At 34.5% G+C, this 19,290-nt stretch overlaps 2 protein-coding genes and 1 long non-coding RNA gene across 4 annotated transcripts; 2 read left to right on the top strand and 1 right to left on the bottom strand.

Moving 5' to 3' along the window:
* The first annotated feature begins 1,988 nt into the window (after positions 1–1,988).
* Positions 1,989–6,738, top strand: LOC149382232 (sugar transporter ERD6-like 17). 2 transcript variants are annotated; one of them, XM_089601591.1, is made up of 18 exons: positions 1,989–2,246; positions 2,333–2,395; positions 2,495–2,584; positions 3,845–3,904; positions 4,001–4,066; positions 4,158–4,223; positions 4,318–4,393; positions 4,467–4,531; positions 4,633–4,725; positions 4,828–4,905; positions 5,021–5,105; positions 5,187–5,230; positions 5,544–5,606; positions 5,707–5,766; positions 5,868–5,921; positions 6,000–6,059; positions 6,134–6,248; positions 6,350–6,738. In XM_089601591.1, the coding sequence occupies exons 1-18, from the start codon at positions 2,103–2,105 to the stop codon at positions 6,472–6,474; spliced, it is 1,407 nt and encodes a 468-aa protein (XP_089457717.1). In that variant the 5' UTR covers positions 1,989–2,102; the 3' UTR covers positions 6,475–6,738. The 2 variants fall into 2 exon arrangements, with proteins under 2 accessions (XP_089457717.1, XP_089457718.1); XM_089601592.1 differs by having other exon boundaries at positions 2,190–2,246; positions 2,330–2,395.
* Positions 6,739–7,535: 797 nt separating this feature from the next.
* On the top strand, positions 7,536–17,833 carry LOC149382230 (sugar transporter ERD6-like 18). The gene is made up of 18 exons (XM_089601595.1): positions 7,536–7,635; positions 13,636–13,698; positions 13,808–13,897; positions 14,495–14,554; positions 14,687–14,752; positions 14,837–14,902; positions 14,994–15,069; positions 15,154–15,218; positions 15,294–15,386; positions 15,844–15,921; positions 16,023–16,107; positions 16,215–16,258; positions 16,398–16,460; positions 16,559–16,618; positions 16,716–16,769; positions 17,132–17,191; positions 17,402–17,516; positions 17,618–17,833. The coding sequence occupies exons 2-18, from the start codon at positions 13,636–13,638 to the stop codon at positions 17,740–17,742; spliced, it is 1,263 nt and encodes a 420-aa protein (XP_089457721.1). The 5' UTR covers positions 7,536–7,635; the 3' UTR covers positions 17,743–17,833.
* LOC149382231 (uncharacterized) lies at positions 8,810–11,198 on the bottom strand. The gene is made up of 4 exons (XR_016293930.1): positions 11,114–11,198; positions 10,383–10,496; positions 9,923–10,017; positions 8,810–8,941 (listed from the first exon to the last, which is right to left on the bottom strand). It is a non-coding gene; the product is annotated as an uncharacterized LOC149382231 (long non-coding RNA).
* Positions 17,834–19,290: the final 1,457 nt, after the last annotated feature.

The raw sequence follows: 19,290 nt of genomic DNA, 5'->3' as shown, positions 1-19,290 counted from the left end.
CATTGAGTCCCATAAGGAACTTCATGACATACTCACTTAACATAAAGTTGAGTAGTTCTTTAGATCCTCCACAAGAACACGTGCAGATCGGCTTGTAATTGCTCAACTCTTCCCAAAGAATCTTGAGCTTGGTGTAGTATGCGCCCACACTCATCTGATCTTGAACGAGGCTCATGATTTCGCGTCTGAGCTCGAAGATTCTTGGACCATTGCTCTGTTCATACCTTTCTTGCAGGTCTTTCCAGATCTCCACTGCAGAATCTCCAAAAGCCACGCTTGAAGCTATCTCTTTAGTGCACGAGTTCAAGATCCACGCGATAACGATATTGTTGTTCCTTGTCCAAGAAACCACACGATTAGGATTGGAGTCGTCAGGTTTTGGAATAGAGCCATCAATGAACCCTAATTTGTTTTTGATCTGCAACGCCATCTTCATCGATCTGCTCCACGAGTGGTAATTCTCTCCATTCATCTGCTGCGTCACCAAGATCATTCCTGGCGAATCTGTATGGTGCAAGAAGAACGGATCCACCACATCGTCAATCGGAGCCTTTTGCGACCTAATTCCAGTCGCAGACATATCTCCAGTCAATGCTTCGTCGGACATCATAATGAGCACGCCGATACAGGAAGTTGAGAGAGGAGAATCGAAAAAAAATCAATGGAGATTCGATCAGAAGCGAATCGCGGAAATTTGCTCTGATACCATTTCACGATCGAGATCTCAGAGAGAAGAAGAGAGATGAAACGAGAAATTTTAAAAAAAGAAAAACTGTTTCATTAACTGAGAATTGGGGACGAAGACCCAATTTAAACTTACAAAAAACAAAAGGAAAATTACAGAAAAGACCTTACTTAAACGTTTAAGTAAAGGGCAAAAAAGGAAAAGACATAAACCAAAAACAAAGAGTAAAGCTAAGCGAAGTTAACTTATACTCGAAGCAACCTAACCATAACTGAAAGATACATCTAAACTAAACCAAATTTCTCAATACTTATCACTGCCTTTTTTGGAGGATGAAACTCTAGTCGTCTTAACTAACATAGGGGTCTTGATCTGGACGAAGGTGTTTTTTTTTCTTCTTCACGTCTTCGTCGATGTTCGCCGAGTTCATCGTCAGCAGAAGCTTCTTAACTCTTGATAATAACCCGAACTTCTTCAAGTTTTAATAGTGCAAATTAAAAAAATAATGTGGTTCCGTTTAGATGATCGGGTTGTTTGATCGGTGGTTCTCATGAACACTCATAATTTGTGGTATCAATGTTTTACTTTATTTGAAGAGTGAAAAATTAAATATAGATAAATTTGAACTTTTAATAGGCAAAGAGTATATAAAAGAGAACTCCAAATAGTTTATTTTTGGTAAAAGTGACCTCTTGTGTTAACAATGGTTCAATTTTCACAAAATGTAAAAAATATCATTATGAAAAAAAAATCAATTTAAAACGTAATGTAAAATTGAAAATTGAAAAAAAAAACAATTTAAAATGTAAAACATTGTTCACATGAATTGTAGCTCGTTGATGTATAATTTTGCCCCCCCTCAAAAATATCTTTTGAGTTTACGGAAGATATGTATTCTCATTTAAAAGCTGATCTTGACGCCGAACTTAGTTTTGTGGCTTGATCGAGGTCTCAAGCCACAAAATTTGGTAAGTTCTAAAATTATTTTATACATGAATGCGCACCAAAAAAATATTTTAATTCAAAATCTGGTAAATTTTAAGAAAACTGCAAGTTGTTTCTATTTTCTTACAAGAGGAAACATATTCTAAACACAAAAATAGAAATAATGAAACATATATGCTGAGTTTGGTGACCCAAAAAGTACATTTAGATTTTTTTTTTTTTTTTCTCCCGACAACTTTTTGGATTTTTATTAGATAAAGTATAAATAAATTATAACTATCTTTTCTAAAAAAAAAAAAAGAATTTTTTTTTTTTTACCTATTTTTAGTGGGACAGATCAGATATTTGGAATAATTATTTTTCTTCTTCCATTTTGGTTCGGTAACATCGAATTCACAACCTCTCACATTGTCCATACTTTAGTCTCAACTCTCAGCTAGAAAAATCTGAGAGTAGAGAGATCTCGGAAAACATGGAAGAAAGCGCACTAACAAGGTCAATACTGGCCGATGAGTCAAACTCAAAAAACGACAAACATTTCTCCGGGACTGCCACGGCCGTCGTCGTTTTGAGCACCGCGGTGGCTCTCTGTGGCCCTCTCTCCACTGGATGCGGCGTAATTATACTTCGTCAAATCAAACTATTATTATTGTCGTTTTTGCTATTTTTCTATTAAATTGGAACGATGTTGATTCGTAGTAGATCGGATATTCTTCGCCGGCGCAATCCGGAATCATGGAAGACTTGGGCCTCTCTCTCTCCGCTGTGAGATAGATTAATTACTTACACGAATATATTTATTAGTTGTTATTTTTTTTAAAATTATTTTCTTTTGAGATTTTTTTTTTTTTTTTTTTTTGGCAGTACTCGGCGTTTGGCTCGATGGTGACGATCGGAGGAATGATCGGAGGGTTTATAAATGGGAGACTCGCCGATCGCATTGGTCGGAAAGCTGTATGTATTTTATTTATTATTATTTTTAATTGGACTACCTACTACGATTATTTGTGGGTCCCACTAGCAGCTTGATGGCCATCAATTATAGACTTAAAATGAATAAAATATTATAAAAGGTTATAGTATAAAATTGTGTTTCAGATCTCAACCGACGTGTCGTTTGGTCATTATTCTATCTTATTGCAGCGACATGTGTGGAGCGTGGACAATTTTTTATTTTTGTTTATTAATTGACAATGGACAAATTATTTAAAAGGAAAATACAACTTATTAGTTCATATATTTTAGGAAAAATGGTATGAAATAGCCAATTCAAACTATGACTTTTGCAAAATAGCCATAGTTTCATTAGGTACAGCAAAATAGTCAATTGAGAGTACTACGACTTTTAATCCCGTCTCGATTAATTTTAATCCAGCCTTCATAAAACTTACATTCTGTCTTTATAGTTCGTTGAGATTAAATTTAATCCAGCCTAGATTAATCTTACTTTGGCTAGTTTGCATATAGTTGACAAACTATGACTATTTTGCAAAAGCTTAAGTTCTATTTGGCTATATAGCCGCTTGACCCTATATTTTATTGGGTTTTGAGACCCGAGCTTTCTCAATTATGACGTTTTCTGATATAAACTCATCCAATCTAATCATGTAACTTTGACTTAGTTTTTTTTAGTGAGGAGTTATGAATATACATTTTGAATAATCGTAAGATAGACTCTATTTAAATAGCGAAATGATTTTTGTCCCGATTCACGAGTGGGGAACGATCCACTCGTGAGTTGACACGTGGCCACTAACTGCCACGTGTCACCTCACGAGTGGATCGTTCCCACTCGTGAATCGGGACAAATAGCGTCACTCATTTAAATACATAAACAAAATTTTCACTATTTTTTAATGTAAAAAGTTAAATCTGAGATACAAGCACAAATGTTCTTTGAATTTCTAAATTTATAGATCAACACAATTTTTTGGATTATAACGATTTAGTCCTTGGGTTTTAAAATTTCTCTGTCCCTCCAACTTGAGTTGAATTTTGATTATCGATTTCATCCTTAATTTTTTCTAATTTTTTATTTGTCCCTGAACTTCAATATTCAAATGTTTGAGATGATTATTATTGGTATTATCATTGCTTCATATTCCATTTAGTTCTAACTTTTTAAGGGATGAACAAAATAACCATGAATCTCAAATATTAAATATATATTAAACTCTATTATGTAATGTTGTAAATCAACTGTAAACGGCACAGGCAATGTGGGTCTCAGAAATATTATGTTTAGCTGGGTGGCTTGCAATAGCATTTGGGAAGGTTCTCTTTCTCTCTCTCTCTCTCTCTCTCATGATTACCAACCTACTAATTATTTCATAATATTAAAAAGAAGTTACTATGAACTCTTTGTTATAGAATGCTCTGTCTCTGGACATTGGAAGAGTGCTACTAGGAATTTCAAACGGGCTTATTTGTTACGCGGTAATAATTGCAACAATAACTTCAACACCAAGAAATCTTGTTTATATGACTATATATCCGCTCAACAAATTATTGTTTGCCTTATTATTAGGTACCGGTTTACATTGCAGAAATAACCCCAAAGGAGATTCGAGGAAGATTTACTTCCGCGTATCAGGTTACTAAAACTATTCTATAGTACATGTTCCTTGGAGCTAATTTAAATGTAAAAACCTGAATTTTTTTTTTGTTTTTGTTCATTTGTCGGTCAGTTGACTCTTTGCTGCGGTATCGCGTTGATGTTCTTCATCGGGAATGTTGTCACTTGGCGTGAATTGGCTATAATCGGTAATCATTTTTCTTTTTGTATTCAATTGTATTTAATTAGCGAAATCATTTTTTTCCCTTTAATTTCTTTCAGGCGCCATTCCGTCTCTGTTACATATTTTTGGAGTATTCTTCATTCCCGAGTCTCCTAGATGGCTAGTGAGTCCAATTAGTTTAACAAAGAAAAAAAAAACATAGCAAAAATCGACACTTATTTATTTATCTATTTTATAATTATTAGAATTGTATCTTTTTTGAAGGCAAAAGTTGGGAAGCGCAAAGAGACTTTAGCCACGCTGCAGCGTCTCAGGGGAAAGAACGTCGATATCTCCACAGAAGCTGCTGAAATTATTGTAAAATCATTCAAATCGATCTTTTTTTTTATCATAAACTTGAAAAAAAATAAAAAATTAACGTACATGAATTTTAAACGCGGGGCGTAATATTTTTGACAGGACTATACAGAGGCCTTTCAGCAAGAATCGGACAAAGTTCTTGATTTGTTCCAATGGAGATATGCTCATGCGCTCTCTGTCAGACATCTCAAACTCAGCCATTATAATTTATGAATTTAATTATCAAGAGATGAGTATAATAAATAATTAACTCAAATTTTGTTTTATTTTGTTTTCTATGAGCGCCTCTTAGGTAGGAATTGGGTTGATGGCACTGCCACAACTTTCGGGGAATGTCGCGATTATTTCTTATGCAAAATCAATATTTTCAAGGGTTGGTAAGTGTACATCTTTATTAAGAAACTTGCTTCAAACGGGTTTAAAACAAAAGAAATGTTTTAATCACATGATTGTTTCAGGTTTTTCAACCAGAATTGGAACGGTAACAATGGCTATTTCCCAGGTAGATCATTATCTTTTCTTTTTCCATTTGTTAACATATAATTTATTATCTAGCTATATAGCCACTTAAAACATCTAAAATTACAAAATAGCCAAGATTTTTCTTGAATTAGCAAAATAGCAAAAACTTATTAAAATTCATAAGTACCAAATGTAAAAAAAATCTTAGTTTTTTTGGTAAGAAACTTAAAACTATTTTACTTAAATATGAAATATTTGCTATTTTTCTAATCAATTAGTCTAGAATTAGTATTTTGTCCAAATTTTCTTTATGATAAGGCTGATAGAAAATAATCAACAAAAATAAATTGCAGATACCTGCTGTGGCAATAGGCGTACTCTTGGCAGATAGATCAGGAAGACGACCCCTTCTAATGGTGAAATTAAACGCGATAATGTTTTCTATCTCTAGATTTTTATTTTGTGTCTAAAGTCATAGGAGAAAGTTATCATGAATGGATATACATTTACATGCAGATTTCTGCAGCAGGAATGTGTTTCAGTAGCGCTCTTATCGGCTTCTCGTTCGTATTGATGGTATCGTTTGATTCCCTTCTCCCCAACCTAATTTTTTATACACTAAAATCACATTCTTTATTTATTTATTTAATAACAGTTTTGAGTATTTTAACGCGCAGGACCTTAATCGCTGGAGCGATCTCACTCCCACAATAGTGTTTCTTGCTATACAAGTATTATAATTATTAACACTCTTTGCAATTGTAGATAATATATTTTATATAAATTAATTATAAATTTGTATATTTCAGGTTTATGGCATGTCATTTGTAATGGCCATGGCAGGATTACCCTGGGTCATAATGTCAGAGGTATTATAAATTGATTCATGAATGTTCTGAAAATTTTGCTGATCAAATCGATATGCTTTTGTCTTCTTCTTTAGATATTCCCTATAAACGTAAAGGGTTCGGCGGGAAGCTTATTGACACTTGTGAATTGGTCATGTTCTTGGATAGTCACATACTCTTTCAATTTCACTATGCAATGGAGTTCTTCAGGTACGCTCAACAACAATTTAATTTTTTTTTTTTACATTGTTTCTTCTTCTTCAAGGCATTAGGTAACTTATTAGTGGTTACGCTATATATGTACTATTCAGGGACGTTTTTCATGTACTCGGGCGTTTCTGGTTTAGCTGTGATATTCGTGGCAAAGCTAGTCCCGGAGACTAAAGGAAGGACTTTAGAGGAAATCCAAGCATCCATGTCGCATTTTGTTCGATGATCACAGTTTTTCTTTTGTTGATGCAAAGAAAGATAATTTGTGTTTAGTTTCTGGGCATTACTTGGAAGTGAAGCAACCTCGCAGATAGTAATGACCTCGAGATCGACCGTATTTGAATAAAAGTTATTACACATTTGAAAATAATTTGTGATACAATTGCCTCAGTAAAGATTCATTGGCAACGATTTTTTTACTACAGTTCAAAATATGATATTATCCCCAAGTGTCTGACATTGTATATTCTAAATTTCTACTTTTTAATAATTAAGAAGATGAGTTTATGGAGTAAAAAAATTCAATTTATATATGTTATCTAATGATTAAGAAAAAAAAACTTTTAAACCTAGTAAATATTATAAAACAATTATGGAAATAGTATTTATTCAAATTTAATTTACTAAAAAAAAAAGCCAAGGTTTAAGTTTCTAAGGTTTAAGTTTCTATTAAAATAATATCAAAAGGTTTAATTTTTTATAGCGAAGTAGTCCGTTTGATAATTTTAGACACGGATATCGGCCAAAGGACACGACTGTTGGTCCAAAACCGTTGCGAGTGTTTGCTTATGTAAAAAAAAGACCGATGTTACTAATTGACGCGACCGTTGATATGACAAACACACAGATACACAAAAGAGCGCCAAGTGACACTCTTTAAACTGCACATGCTTAAATACTTAAAAAATCTAGTTATTTTATAATCATACATTAAGAGCTCTGATATACTAAAATTATTTTATAATCCTATCAGATCTTGTGTTGCATTTTATGTACTATACTATACATGACAGCTTTCATATCGTTGAAAACAAAACCGTTGTATCTAACACGGCTTCCAACTAACCGTTGCGGCAACATCACCTAATACTGATAGTCACCGAACTCGGAAAATTTGTATTTACTTCCAGTTTGTCTCAGTAACACCAAATCCATCATTGTCACTCATTGCACTACTTGTCTCATTCTCAAGAGCTAAAAAGTCTCATATATTGATAAGAGGGATATCTCAAAAAGCATGGAAGAAAACGCACAATTAGTAAGGCCAATATTGGGTGATGAGTCAAAGTCTAAACAAGACCAATCTCGCTCCGGCGCCGCTGCCACATCCATCCTCGTTTTCAGCACCGCGGTTGCTCTTTCTGGTCCTCTCTCCTCCGGATGCTGCGTAAGCCCTGTCTCATATATATATATATATATATATATATATATATATATATATAGCCGACTAAAATGTTTGGAATTGCTATATAGCAAACGTTTTGTAAATCTTAGGTAAATAGTCACAAAGATGACGTGACTTAATAAATGGAAGGGACTATTTATCTAAGATTTACGTTTGTAAATATATTAAAGTGGCTATTTGATGCAGGCAAAAAAGCTACGCCGTGAGTAACAATTCTAACAGTTGATTCGACGCACGAATATCCGGTTAAAAACCTTCCAAAACCTGTTGATTCAAGACAAAGAATACCAGTTTTTGGGCATCAAATTCGATTCCACTGTTGAAAACAAAATTGAAATTTAGATAGAGGATTTCTTTTCATTCATAAACTGCCATTTCAATACATTCAACTCTATTTATAAAGTCTTACATCAAATTAAAGGGGAATACAAAACATCACAACACTAACAGCAATATTAAATCATGCGCAGTGGTTACTAAAATCATCATAACTTTTTCGAGGGAGCTCCAAAGGCCACGAAACCTTCACCATTAGAAACTAGACTTTAATAGCTATAAGTGGATATGCTATAAGCCCAAATCCATTAACGTTTGCCCATTCAACTTCTCGTTTAAAGTTGGCTGATTGTTTATTTCCAAAATTACATATTATTATGTCCTGCATCACTATTTACCTAAGATTTACGAAACGTTGACTATTTAGTAATGTCAAACTGCAAATGTGGCTATTTACTTAATATATATACAAATAATTAGCTGTTTAGCCATCTAAAACACTAGCAATTTGGTTTTAGCCAACCTTTCGTTAATTTCCCATAAATAGCCATTGTCACGACCCGCGAGCGTCGTCACCTCGCCCGCAAGCCGCGACTCGGCGGAACCAACATCACGTAGCGGGAGCATAACATATATGAATAATATAATGTAAACAAAACATTTAAAGTAAATACATAATTTACAAAACATATAATATATGAAATACGATATTATTAAAAATGCGGAAACGTTTACAACAAAAGTGGTTATCGGAAATCTCGGGAAATTTTTCGTTTTTCTTTTAGAACTAGAAGTCGTATATCGACCCTTATACATACATATATATGTACATAAAAGCTCCAGACTTTACATATATACACGGGATATTATTTAAGAAAGAGTCGATATTATTCAAAACATTATACATATAGAGGTCTACTTCCCGAGCCAGAACCCATAGCCCGTAGGTCAAGAGATACGCGTTCCGTCTCAGTTTCCTTCTCGGTCGTCTACATTGCCGCCTTGCCCTTATCTACATTACCAAGGGACATAAAACTATGAGTCGAATGACTCAGCAAGCGGGAGTCTAGCCTATGAAAGAAAAGCAGCTAATGCAAAGCATATGACGTGCGAACAAGCAAACAAGAATGCAGGATGCAGCTATCACCTAAAAGTGACTAATGAACGCGCATCCTAGAATACTAGCCGTCCCGCAAGGTTATACACTCCACACTGCTATAACCTCTGGTCCGACTAGAGACCAGTTTTCAACTTCGAGCAGCAGTCGTCGACTGATCTAAGTTTTAACACATGTCTGGGATCCACTAGTGGTACTTCCTTCATCATGACGTCAGCGCCACTGGTCTCTGGCATAGTGAGCTCGCGAACCGCGACCATCACCCACTACGCCCCGGTGTGCTCAAGGCAGCTTCCGGTGAGTCTTCCAGCAAGCAAGGAGCTCGCGATGCGCGACCATCACCCATTGCTTCGAGTACTCGGCGCACGGACCGACATGGCCCGCCAAGCACAAGTCAGGGACTTGTGAGTACCACCGACACGAGTTTAAAGTTTGGGTACACTGCAGCTAGCAGTGTACACGTTAAACTTATATACGGAAGAGCGTGACGGGATAAACCCCGAAAGAAATTATTGTTCCCCTTTGAAGCTCGTTTAGTGTTTTAGGTTGAAAGCTCGAAATGTGACTTTCGAACTCTCTACTCTCGATTGAATTTGAGAGTTTATCGCTCTTCCGTCCTCTCGATTCTAACCTACTTCCTAGAGTTAGAAGAGAAGTCTAACCACACACAAAGCAAACAAGGCTGGTTCAAGTTAGCGTTTGAACCTAACGGGCGAACCCGAGCTAAGTTTTCAAGCAAGAGTGGCCGAAGCCTTAACTTTCGAGTTTATTCATTTTTTTTTAGGCTTTTACCTACTCTTGTTTACTAGCAAGCATATGCACAAACAAACAGGATTATACCCTTGGTAAGTAGTTGACTTATGTCTCCACACTTACCCGGAATTGTTCGATAGAACGCTTGACAAGTCCTGAAGACGTCTTGCTTCACACGTTCTTTGAGGCACCTGGCGCTTGTCGAAACGTCGGAAGAACTAGCATCCGGAGTTGAACATCCATTAGTTATTGGATTCGAGTTTACTTAAAGAGAGTAGGGTTCGTTGTCGGGATTAGAGTCGGTTCGGAATTCGAGAATTTAATTTATTATTCCCCGGTTTTTCGGAGGTTTATTCAAGACTCGCGTATCCCATATCGAGAGTGATACGAGATAATGTTCAACGAGTAATCACGAGTCTTAAATAAATCGAATAATCCGAAATTAAAAATAACCGAGAATTCCAAACGAATAATTAAATTAAATTCATAAACATTATTAAATAAATAATTCTAAATTATTTATTTAAATACTGAAAGTACATATATAAGAGTATTTAAACGCTGTAAGCGATTTAAAACTCACGAGTTAATCGAGCTTTACTTCGATAACTCTATCAACTTGAGATCTTCAGAGGCTAATCTCAACGCTCTCGACTCGTCTGGTTCCCGTCCGTCCGTCAATGTCTGTAAATCAAACCTGGAACCCAACGACGAGTTAACATCTTAAAACCAAATTCCGATATCACATAACTCAAAACCCGAACCCATAACTCAAACAAGCGAACTCAACATAAATCCAACTGACCGGAAACGACCACAAAACTCAAACCGAGGCTCAGACTTTATCATCACAACTCAGTCAAAATAAATCACACAATCAAAACATCAACAATTCAAATGACCAAACCAAACACATCACACAACCCACGGCCAAGAAATCCACACGGTCAAAACCACAATCCAAACCAAAACTCATCAAAATCCCACAATTCAATATAGCCTCAATAATTCTGATCATAAACCACAACAACAACAACAATCAAGCTCAGACAACATAACAAACCGAGCAATTGCACCGAAATCGAACCCGAAATCAAAAACCCCCAATTCAAACCCTAGTTCATCATTTTCGGATAAATTAGGAAAAATCCGAATCAAAACTTCAAATTCAGGTTACAAACAACATCAATCGAGTTCAATGAACGATAAAAACCAATCAATTTAACCGAAATCAACTCGGATTCAGAAATCCCCAATTCAGAATTTCAAACCCTAATTTCTCAGAAAAATCAATTGGGTTTAGCTTGTTCTTACCGAAATTCTCACGAATTCGGTGTCCTCGTCGCTCGATTGTGTGTTCCCGGCGTCTCCTTCCTCGGCGGCGGTCACGGCGAGCTCGTGGCGGCGGTGTGTCGCTCGGTCTACGCGCGCGCGGTGGCTCAGCGATCGGTGACACGCGAAGGCGAGAGAGAGACGAGTGGGAGGTGGCGATGGCGACGTCGGGGGCTCGGCGGCGCTGTGCTTCCTCGGGCCGGAGCGCGCGGTGGTGCTCGGTGCTGGGTGATGGCGCGCGAAGGAGAAGAAGAAGAAGAGAATGAGAAGAACGAGGGTGATGGCGGTGATGATGGTTGTCGGCGACGAGCAGAGGAGCGGCCGAGAGTTTTTCCTTTTCTTCTCTTTTTTTTTTCGTTTTTCCTGGTTTGTTCGTGTGGGTTTCGGCCGAGAAACGCAAGGAAGAAGAAGGAGAAATAGAGAAGAGAGAGAGAAGGGTGAGGTGGCAAGGATTTGAGGAGGAAGTGGCCATGTGGCACCCTCATACATTGCCACGCGTGCATACGTGGACCAATCCCCTTCTGCCACAACTCTCTCAAATCAACCCCAGCTTCTCTTTTTCTTTCACTTTCGTCCTTCAAAATATTGCATATAAGTCCTTTCAAAATAAACTCTCACAATTCTGTCCTTAATTAATTAAAAATAATCTTGAAAAATAACCGAGAAAATTATTATTATTTCTCGTTATTTTGAATATATTTAAGGGATTTCGGAATTCATTTTTACTCTTGAGATTTTTAAATCTCCGAGTATGTTTCGAATAATAATATTGGATTACTCGAACATTTTCATTCCGAAATTTCATCGACCTTAAATATTATCATATTCCAAGATATTTAAAATTTAAGGACGTCTCATATGCAACAAGAATTTGAATTAAAACTCGTCCATTTTATTCAAATTCACAAGTCGAGCGGTTACAAAAGTTTATACATTACAGCCATCTTGCTTACGTGCCAGCTTATTAATTGAATTAGTTTTACCTTTTTGCCCTTACGCTATACTAATTAGGCAGTTTTTTTTTAATTTCGAATTAAATAATGAAACCGAATAGGGAAGTTTTCAAATTTGAAATTTGAATTTTGAGCAGATTTTGAAAGTTCTCAGCCCATTAATTGTTATGTATTTGGAAATTTTAAGCGTTAACTTTAGGTAATTAGTTTCTTTTTTCGTTGCAATTCATTATGGATAAAATCTGTATATATATTCTTCATTCATTGATATTATTTTGTTCTCCATATATTCATAATTTCCAGAATTTTCGTGCCCAAAATATTTCCAGAATTTTTTCAATATATTTACACGAATATACTGTAAATAGGCTTTGTATTTACAGTGAATATACTGTAAATAAGCTTCGTATTTACACGAATATACTGTAAATATGATTTCTATTTACACGAACATACTGTAAATATGATATCTATTTACACGAACATACTGTATTAAAAAAAAAACCATAAACTTCTCTCAGCAAGAAGCTTGTCGATTTGCACATGCGTTCCAAGAACAAGAATGAACTTGATTCCCAAGTTATAAAGGAAAACAAAATTCATGAGAACCAAAATTATTCAAGAGAAAAACAAAATCATACATCGTTGCCTTGAGACACGAACATCCCGGGATCGTCGCCGCCACCTTCGTCGCCACCAGCAGCAGCCCCACGCCGCCCACCGCCGTGTACCCCAAAATGGCCCGCGCCTTCGTCGCCGTCCACCGCGATCCCCACGTCACCTCTTCCACAGCGTCCTTCTCAGATTCGAAATCGCCGGCGGGATTGAGGCCAAGCGCGCCGGTGGTGGGATCGATGTGGATCACCTGCGTGTTGCGGCGCCCCACTCCCTTGATCTGTCTTTCTCGGCTCTCTTTCTTCTTTCCTCTTTCTTTCTCTCTTAATGATCTTAATTAATGATCTTAATGACGTCCTTAATAACCGCGAGCAGTTATATCAGAATATTTTGTATTAAATATTTTATTTTCAGCATGTTAATGAGCGGGAACGGTTGGGAGGTTATTTTGGTATTTTTATCTATGTAAATAAATTGGGCTGGCTATTAACACGAAATTAACCAGATGTTGGCTAAATCCAAAACTATCTAAACTGGGAGGCTATTTAGCTATATAACCCATATATATATCACATATTTTTATCAATTAAAAGACCATCAACATAAATATGTTGATCAAATTTAAAACGACATAAATTACAAAGATAATTCTAATTCCACGGAATTGTGGATAATCGGTTTTTCACCTGTTGCATGCAGATTGTATTTCATTGATTTACTATACAAATCTAAAGAGTGAAGTTAAAAAAACACGCTTATGAAAAATATGATGGTACAAAAAACAGATCTAAATCTAAATTATTTAAACAAAAAAAAAACAAATATATATATATATATATATATATATATATATATATTACATGTCATCATAAAATTATTGTAGTTTGTATATTGTTTTTAAGTGAATTAAATTGGAATGAAACTAATTGGTATTAGATGGGATACACATCCCCAACGCAATCCGAAATCACGGAAGATTTAGACCTCTCTGTGGCTGCGGTAAGATATGAAATCAATATACGGGATAGTATTAATTGTCATTTTCTAGTATATTAATAATTAAGTTTTCTTTGACAAGTGTTTTTTTTTGTGTGTGATACGTTTGTAGTACTCAGCGTTTTGTTCTATGTTGACGATCGGAGGAATGATTGGTGGTTTCATAAATGGGAGACTCACCGATCACATTGGTCGGAAAGCTGTAAGTTTTTTGTTTTATAAATTTTGCTCAAATGGTCCCTAATTTTTGCCATCTGAAGCATTTTAGTCCCTACACATTTTATATAAGAATAAACGGAGTTCTAATGTGCATGGCACGTGGGGGTATATTTGCAAAACAAAATATTATTGTGCTGACCATTTGCAAATAATTCAAAACTGTTTTTTAATTTTTTTAGGAGTTGTGGGATTTCTCCAAGGGTTGGATGTGTTATACTTTGATCATGCAATTGTCAAATTAGTAGTCTGCATTGAATTTAAGTGAGATGTTTTGAATAATTTCTTTTTCACATTACGGTAGATAGTTTTATTTGAAAATTAAAAAAAAAAAAAAAAAGTATGAAGCATAACACTTTTGAATAAGATAAAATTATGGTAGTTGTTTTTTTTTTAATCTTTAGCAATTTATTAATTTTAAACAAATCTTGACTATTTTATAATTTTTGTTTAGTTTCAGTTAGCTATTTAGCTAGAACACTTTTTTTGTGTGTGTTAAATCATTACCATAAATCTCAAAAATCATAAATATATTTTATAATTTATGTTGTAATGTCCTAAATAAAATGTAATTGGCGTACAGGCAATGTGGGTCTCAGAAATATTATCTTTAGTTGGGTGGCTTGCAATAGCATTTGGGAAGGTTCTCTCTCTATCTCTACCCCATGATAACCAACCTAGTAAATATTTCATTACATATTCAAATGTGCTTTATATATATATATATATATATATATATATATATATATATATATATTAATATTCTTTGTCATAGAATGTTGTGTGTCTGGACATTGGACGAGTGCTACTAGGAATCTCCAACGGAATTATGTGCTATGCGGTAATTGCAACGATGACTTCAACAACAAGAAATGTTGTTCGTATGACTTTTGTGCTCAACAATTCATTGTTTGCCTTAAAATAGGTACCAGTTTACATTGCCGAAATAACCCCAAAGGAGATTCGAGGAAGATTTACTTCTGCGATTCAGGTTAATAATACCATAATATTTGTACTAGCTTAGGAGCCAAGTCGAAAACGAATTGGATTGATTTTTTTTGTTTTGTTCATTTGTCGAACAGTTTACTCTTTGCTGCGGTGTTGCGTTGATGTTCTTCGCCGGTGATGTTGTTACATGGCGTCAATTGGCTCTAATCGGTGATCGTCTTTTTCTTTCTATACTCTGCTTAATTTATCAAATTTAATTAGCAAAATGAATTTATTTATTTAAAATTCTTTCAGGCGCTATTCCATCTCTGTTACATATTTTCGGATTGTTCTTTGTTCCCGAGTCTCCTAGATGGCTAGTGAGTCAATATTTTTGATACTTATGTTTTAAATCTTATGATAATTATGAGAATATTTAGTGTCTTTCTTCGTAGGCAAAAGTTGGGAAGCCCAAAGAGACTTTAGCCACGTTGCAGCGTCTCAGGGGAAAGAACGTAGATATCTCAACAGAAGCCGCTGAAATTATCGTAAATTGATTAAATTCAATATGTTTTCATAAATTTTAAAAGGAAAAAATATCAACAGTATCTCATGTGTTTAATCGAAATACGCGGTTTATCCTCTCAGTTTTTGGAAATATGAGATATTTCTCTTCAGTTTAATATAAATGACACATATCTCCCCTAAAAATATATATATATTTTTTAAAAGAAGTTTTGATTTTTTTTTAATAAATATTTATTTTATTAAGGATATTTTGGGAAGTTAAAAATTTTATTTTGTAACAAACAAACGAAAATGGTGGTATTTGCGATATAACATATTTTTAGGGAAGATATATGTAATTTATATTAAATTGAAGGGAGATTTATGATATTTCTGAAAATTGAAGAGAGAAATCGCACGTTTCGATTAAACATATGGATACTGTTGATATTTTCCTATTTAAACAAAAGAGTAGGAATTAATTAATGTTTTTGACAGCATAATACGGAGGCCTTTCAGCAAGAGCCGGACAGAGTTCTTGATTTGTTCCAACGGAGATACGCTCATGCGCTCGTTGTGAGACATCTCAAACTCATACATCATAATTTATGAATTAAATCATTAAGTCAAGTCTAGAATCAATAATTAACTCATTTTTCACAATTAATCCCTCATAGGTTGGAATTGGGTTGATGGTACTGCAACAATTTGCAGGGAGCGCCGCGTTCCTTTCATACACAGAATCCATATTTTCAACCGTTGGTAATCATATTTTGTTCTAGAAAATCTTTGCTTCAAACTCTCAAAAATTGAAGAGGAAGAAGAAGAAGAAGAAAGAATGTCTTATAAAACCTAATATCGCTTTTCAGGTTTTTCAACGACAGTCGGAACAATTACAACAGCTGTTTCCGCGGTAAATCATCATTTTCTAATTTTCTTGTTTAATATATAATTTGTTAATGCTAGGTCAAAGGTGGAAGAATAATATTGCCAGACACTTATAAAGAACACATTGCTTAAATACCCGACCGATAATGTAATTAAAATTGCAGATACCGGCTGTCGTAATAGGCGTACTCTTGACAGATAAACTGGGAAGACGGCCTCTTTTAATGGTGAAGATACTTTCTTTGTAGATTTTGATTTTTTGTCTTCGGTTGCGGAAATAAATAAATAAAAAGAAATTGGATAGATAATTGCAAAAAAATTGCAGATTTCTGCAGCAGGAATGTGTTTGAGTTCCGCTCTCATTGGCTTCTCGTTCTTACTCATGGTATCAATCGAACCGATTCTCTACGAAAGTTGCGTACATTTGTTTATAAGATTCTTGATAAGATTATATATATAGCTTTGAAATTTTTTATACACAGGACTGGAATTACTTGAACGATCTGACTCCCACAGTAGTGTTCATTTCTATTCAGGTATTATTGTTCAACACATGAACTGATGAACATTTCACATTCTTTTGCTAATATATAGAAAAAGGGTGATTTAGTTAAATAGACTTAAAGTAAGAGATTTGTAAATTAGTCAAAATTTGTCTAAAATTAGTGAAATAACAAAAATGTGTAATAATCAAGTTACAAAAATGATAAGTTGCTTATAATAATCGTCAAAAATGGTAATCTTAGTGTCAAAAATATTTTGACAGCGTAATTTTGACTACTTTGTTGAAAATTTGAAACTTTGACTATTTTGCTATAATCAATTAATTTCAAATAATTATTTCGTATAATTTTTCCATTATTGTAAACAATTTAAAACATAATGTTATTATGTTCAGGTGTATGGCATGTCAAGTGTAATAGGCATGGCAGGATTACCTTGGGTTATAATATCAGAGGTACTATATATATAAATACATAATGTATTTATACAGTTGATCTCTAGCTAAAACACACAGACAGTAAAGCTGACTATATCAGCTTATGCTGAGTCACTGTCAATTTTATTATTGTTAGCGACTTGCAAAGTTAGTTAATCAAGTTTACTTCGTGTACGTATATGCATCACTTGAATGTAATCACTTGAAGTTTATATGTATATTTTTCAGATATTCCCTGTAAACGTGAAGGGTTCGGCGGGAAGCGTAACGACACTGGTTAATTGGTCTTGTTCTTGGTTAATCGTATACACTTTTGATTTCATTATGCAATGGAGTTCTTCAGGTACACTCAGTGAAATTTGTTTGATATATTTATCTATGTTGTTTCTTCTTCTTCAAGGCATTTGGGTAACTTAGTGGTTACGCTACATATGTACTATTCAGGGACATTTTTCATGTACTCGGGCGTTGCTGGTTTAGCTGTGATATTTGTGGCAAAGCTAGTCCCGGAGACCAAAGGAAGGACTTTAGAGGAAATCCAAGCATCCATGTCGCGTTCTCGTCGATGATTTTAAATGTCTTTTGTGTTTGGTTGCTTGACTTTTTTTTTTTTTTGCATAATCCGACAAGACATTGCTTGAAGTGAAGCAAATTAAGTTAGAGAGAATAATAATGATCTTGAGAAGCAGTGATCTGTTTGGTCGTCTTCGTATAAAAGTTATCCACATTTGTAAATATGCATTAGTTACTACTGTTTTTTTTACTATGCTCCAATAAATCATATATATTAGATTCTATTAGCCCTTATTTTCTGACAATTTTTTATAGTTATATAGCGATATAGAAAGCATAATATATAGTTAATTAGTAACTGATTTTAATAATAATAATTAATTGACATATTATATTTATATATATATATTAATAACTAATATATTATATTTACATATTATATATTATTATATTCTAAAATTAAATGATCACATATATGATATGGCTTTTATTTTAAGCTTGACGAGTAATTATTATACTGTTAACTAATTAGATGACAAATTTAAGATCTTACAATAATTATTCTTTACCAAACAATTATTTTTTTTATGTATATATTTTTTTAATGTTGAATGTTGATACTAAGTAATAAGAGAAATAAAGAAATAAATAATAAAGAATAAAAGTATAATTTCCGATCATTAACTATCAAAAACTTCTTGTTCACGGTCGGATGTGTTTTGCTTCGAAATTAGAGCCCCGATACCGCCCGATGTCCAAGGCTAATAATAAGCTTTTAAAAAACAAATACTTTTCCTATGAAAATACATCAATATGTTTATTCTTGTAATTGGAACATTATTCGGTCTCTTTTGTCATTAATGAGTAAGAACAAATTAGGACACGTGAGAGACACAAGTTAAGAGAAGAACTTAATATATTATAGACTAAATGACATAAATGCCCATAAACTACAACCCCTTATAATATAAAAATTCGATCTTTACCCTTCAATATCATATTTTTTGTCATTATACCCATTCCGTCTATTTTGAGAGTAACCCGTCAGCTAATTATGCACGTTTTTGTACGTAGCTACTTGAATGGGGGGTTGTTTAGTGAAATCCACATGTTATTTATTAACAAAAATAAAAAATTACCAGAACAAAACAAAACAAATAGGTAAAAAAGAAAAGAAAGAAAGAAAGAAAGAAAGAAAGAGAAAATAAAAAGCGAGAACCAATTAAAATCCACATATCAATTAACTATGCACGCTTGATGACGACGATTATCTGCTCCGGCGAGTCGAGGAGGGAGAGGTCACTGGAATCTTCCGACCCATCATCGTCTTCCTCGGCAAAGAACTCGACTTTTGAAGTGATAGTGAATTTATGAAATATCTCGGAGATTTGTTTAGGGGGTTTCGACGAGCCGTTGATTTTGGCCATGGTTATAGCTATGACTCTGAGATGGTTTTATCTTTGCAATCAACGCTTGTATGAATCAAGTACCAAAAACAAAGAGTCGATTCGGTGAACTTATGCGAAGAAGAGGCATCGGAAAGAGAGCGGGAGAGAGGAAGAGGTCGTCAACGGAGCTTGGAAAGAAGATTGATGTAATTGGGA

Source organism: Urtica dioica, chromosome 11, assembly GCF_054948205.1.
Source record: "Urtica dioica subsp. dioica isolate 48M chromosome 11, U.dioica_male_clone48M_v1_H2, whole genome shotgun sequence".
Taxonomy (NCBI): Eukaryota; Viridiplantae; Streptophyta; class Magnoliopsida; order Rosales; family Urticaceae; genus Urtica; species Urtica dioica.
This window is presented reverse-complemented; position numbering and strand designations above follow the sequence as displayed.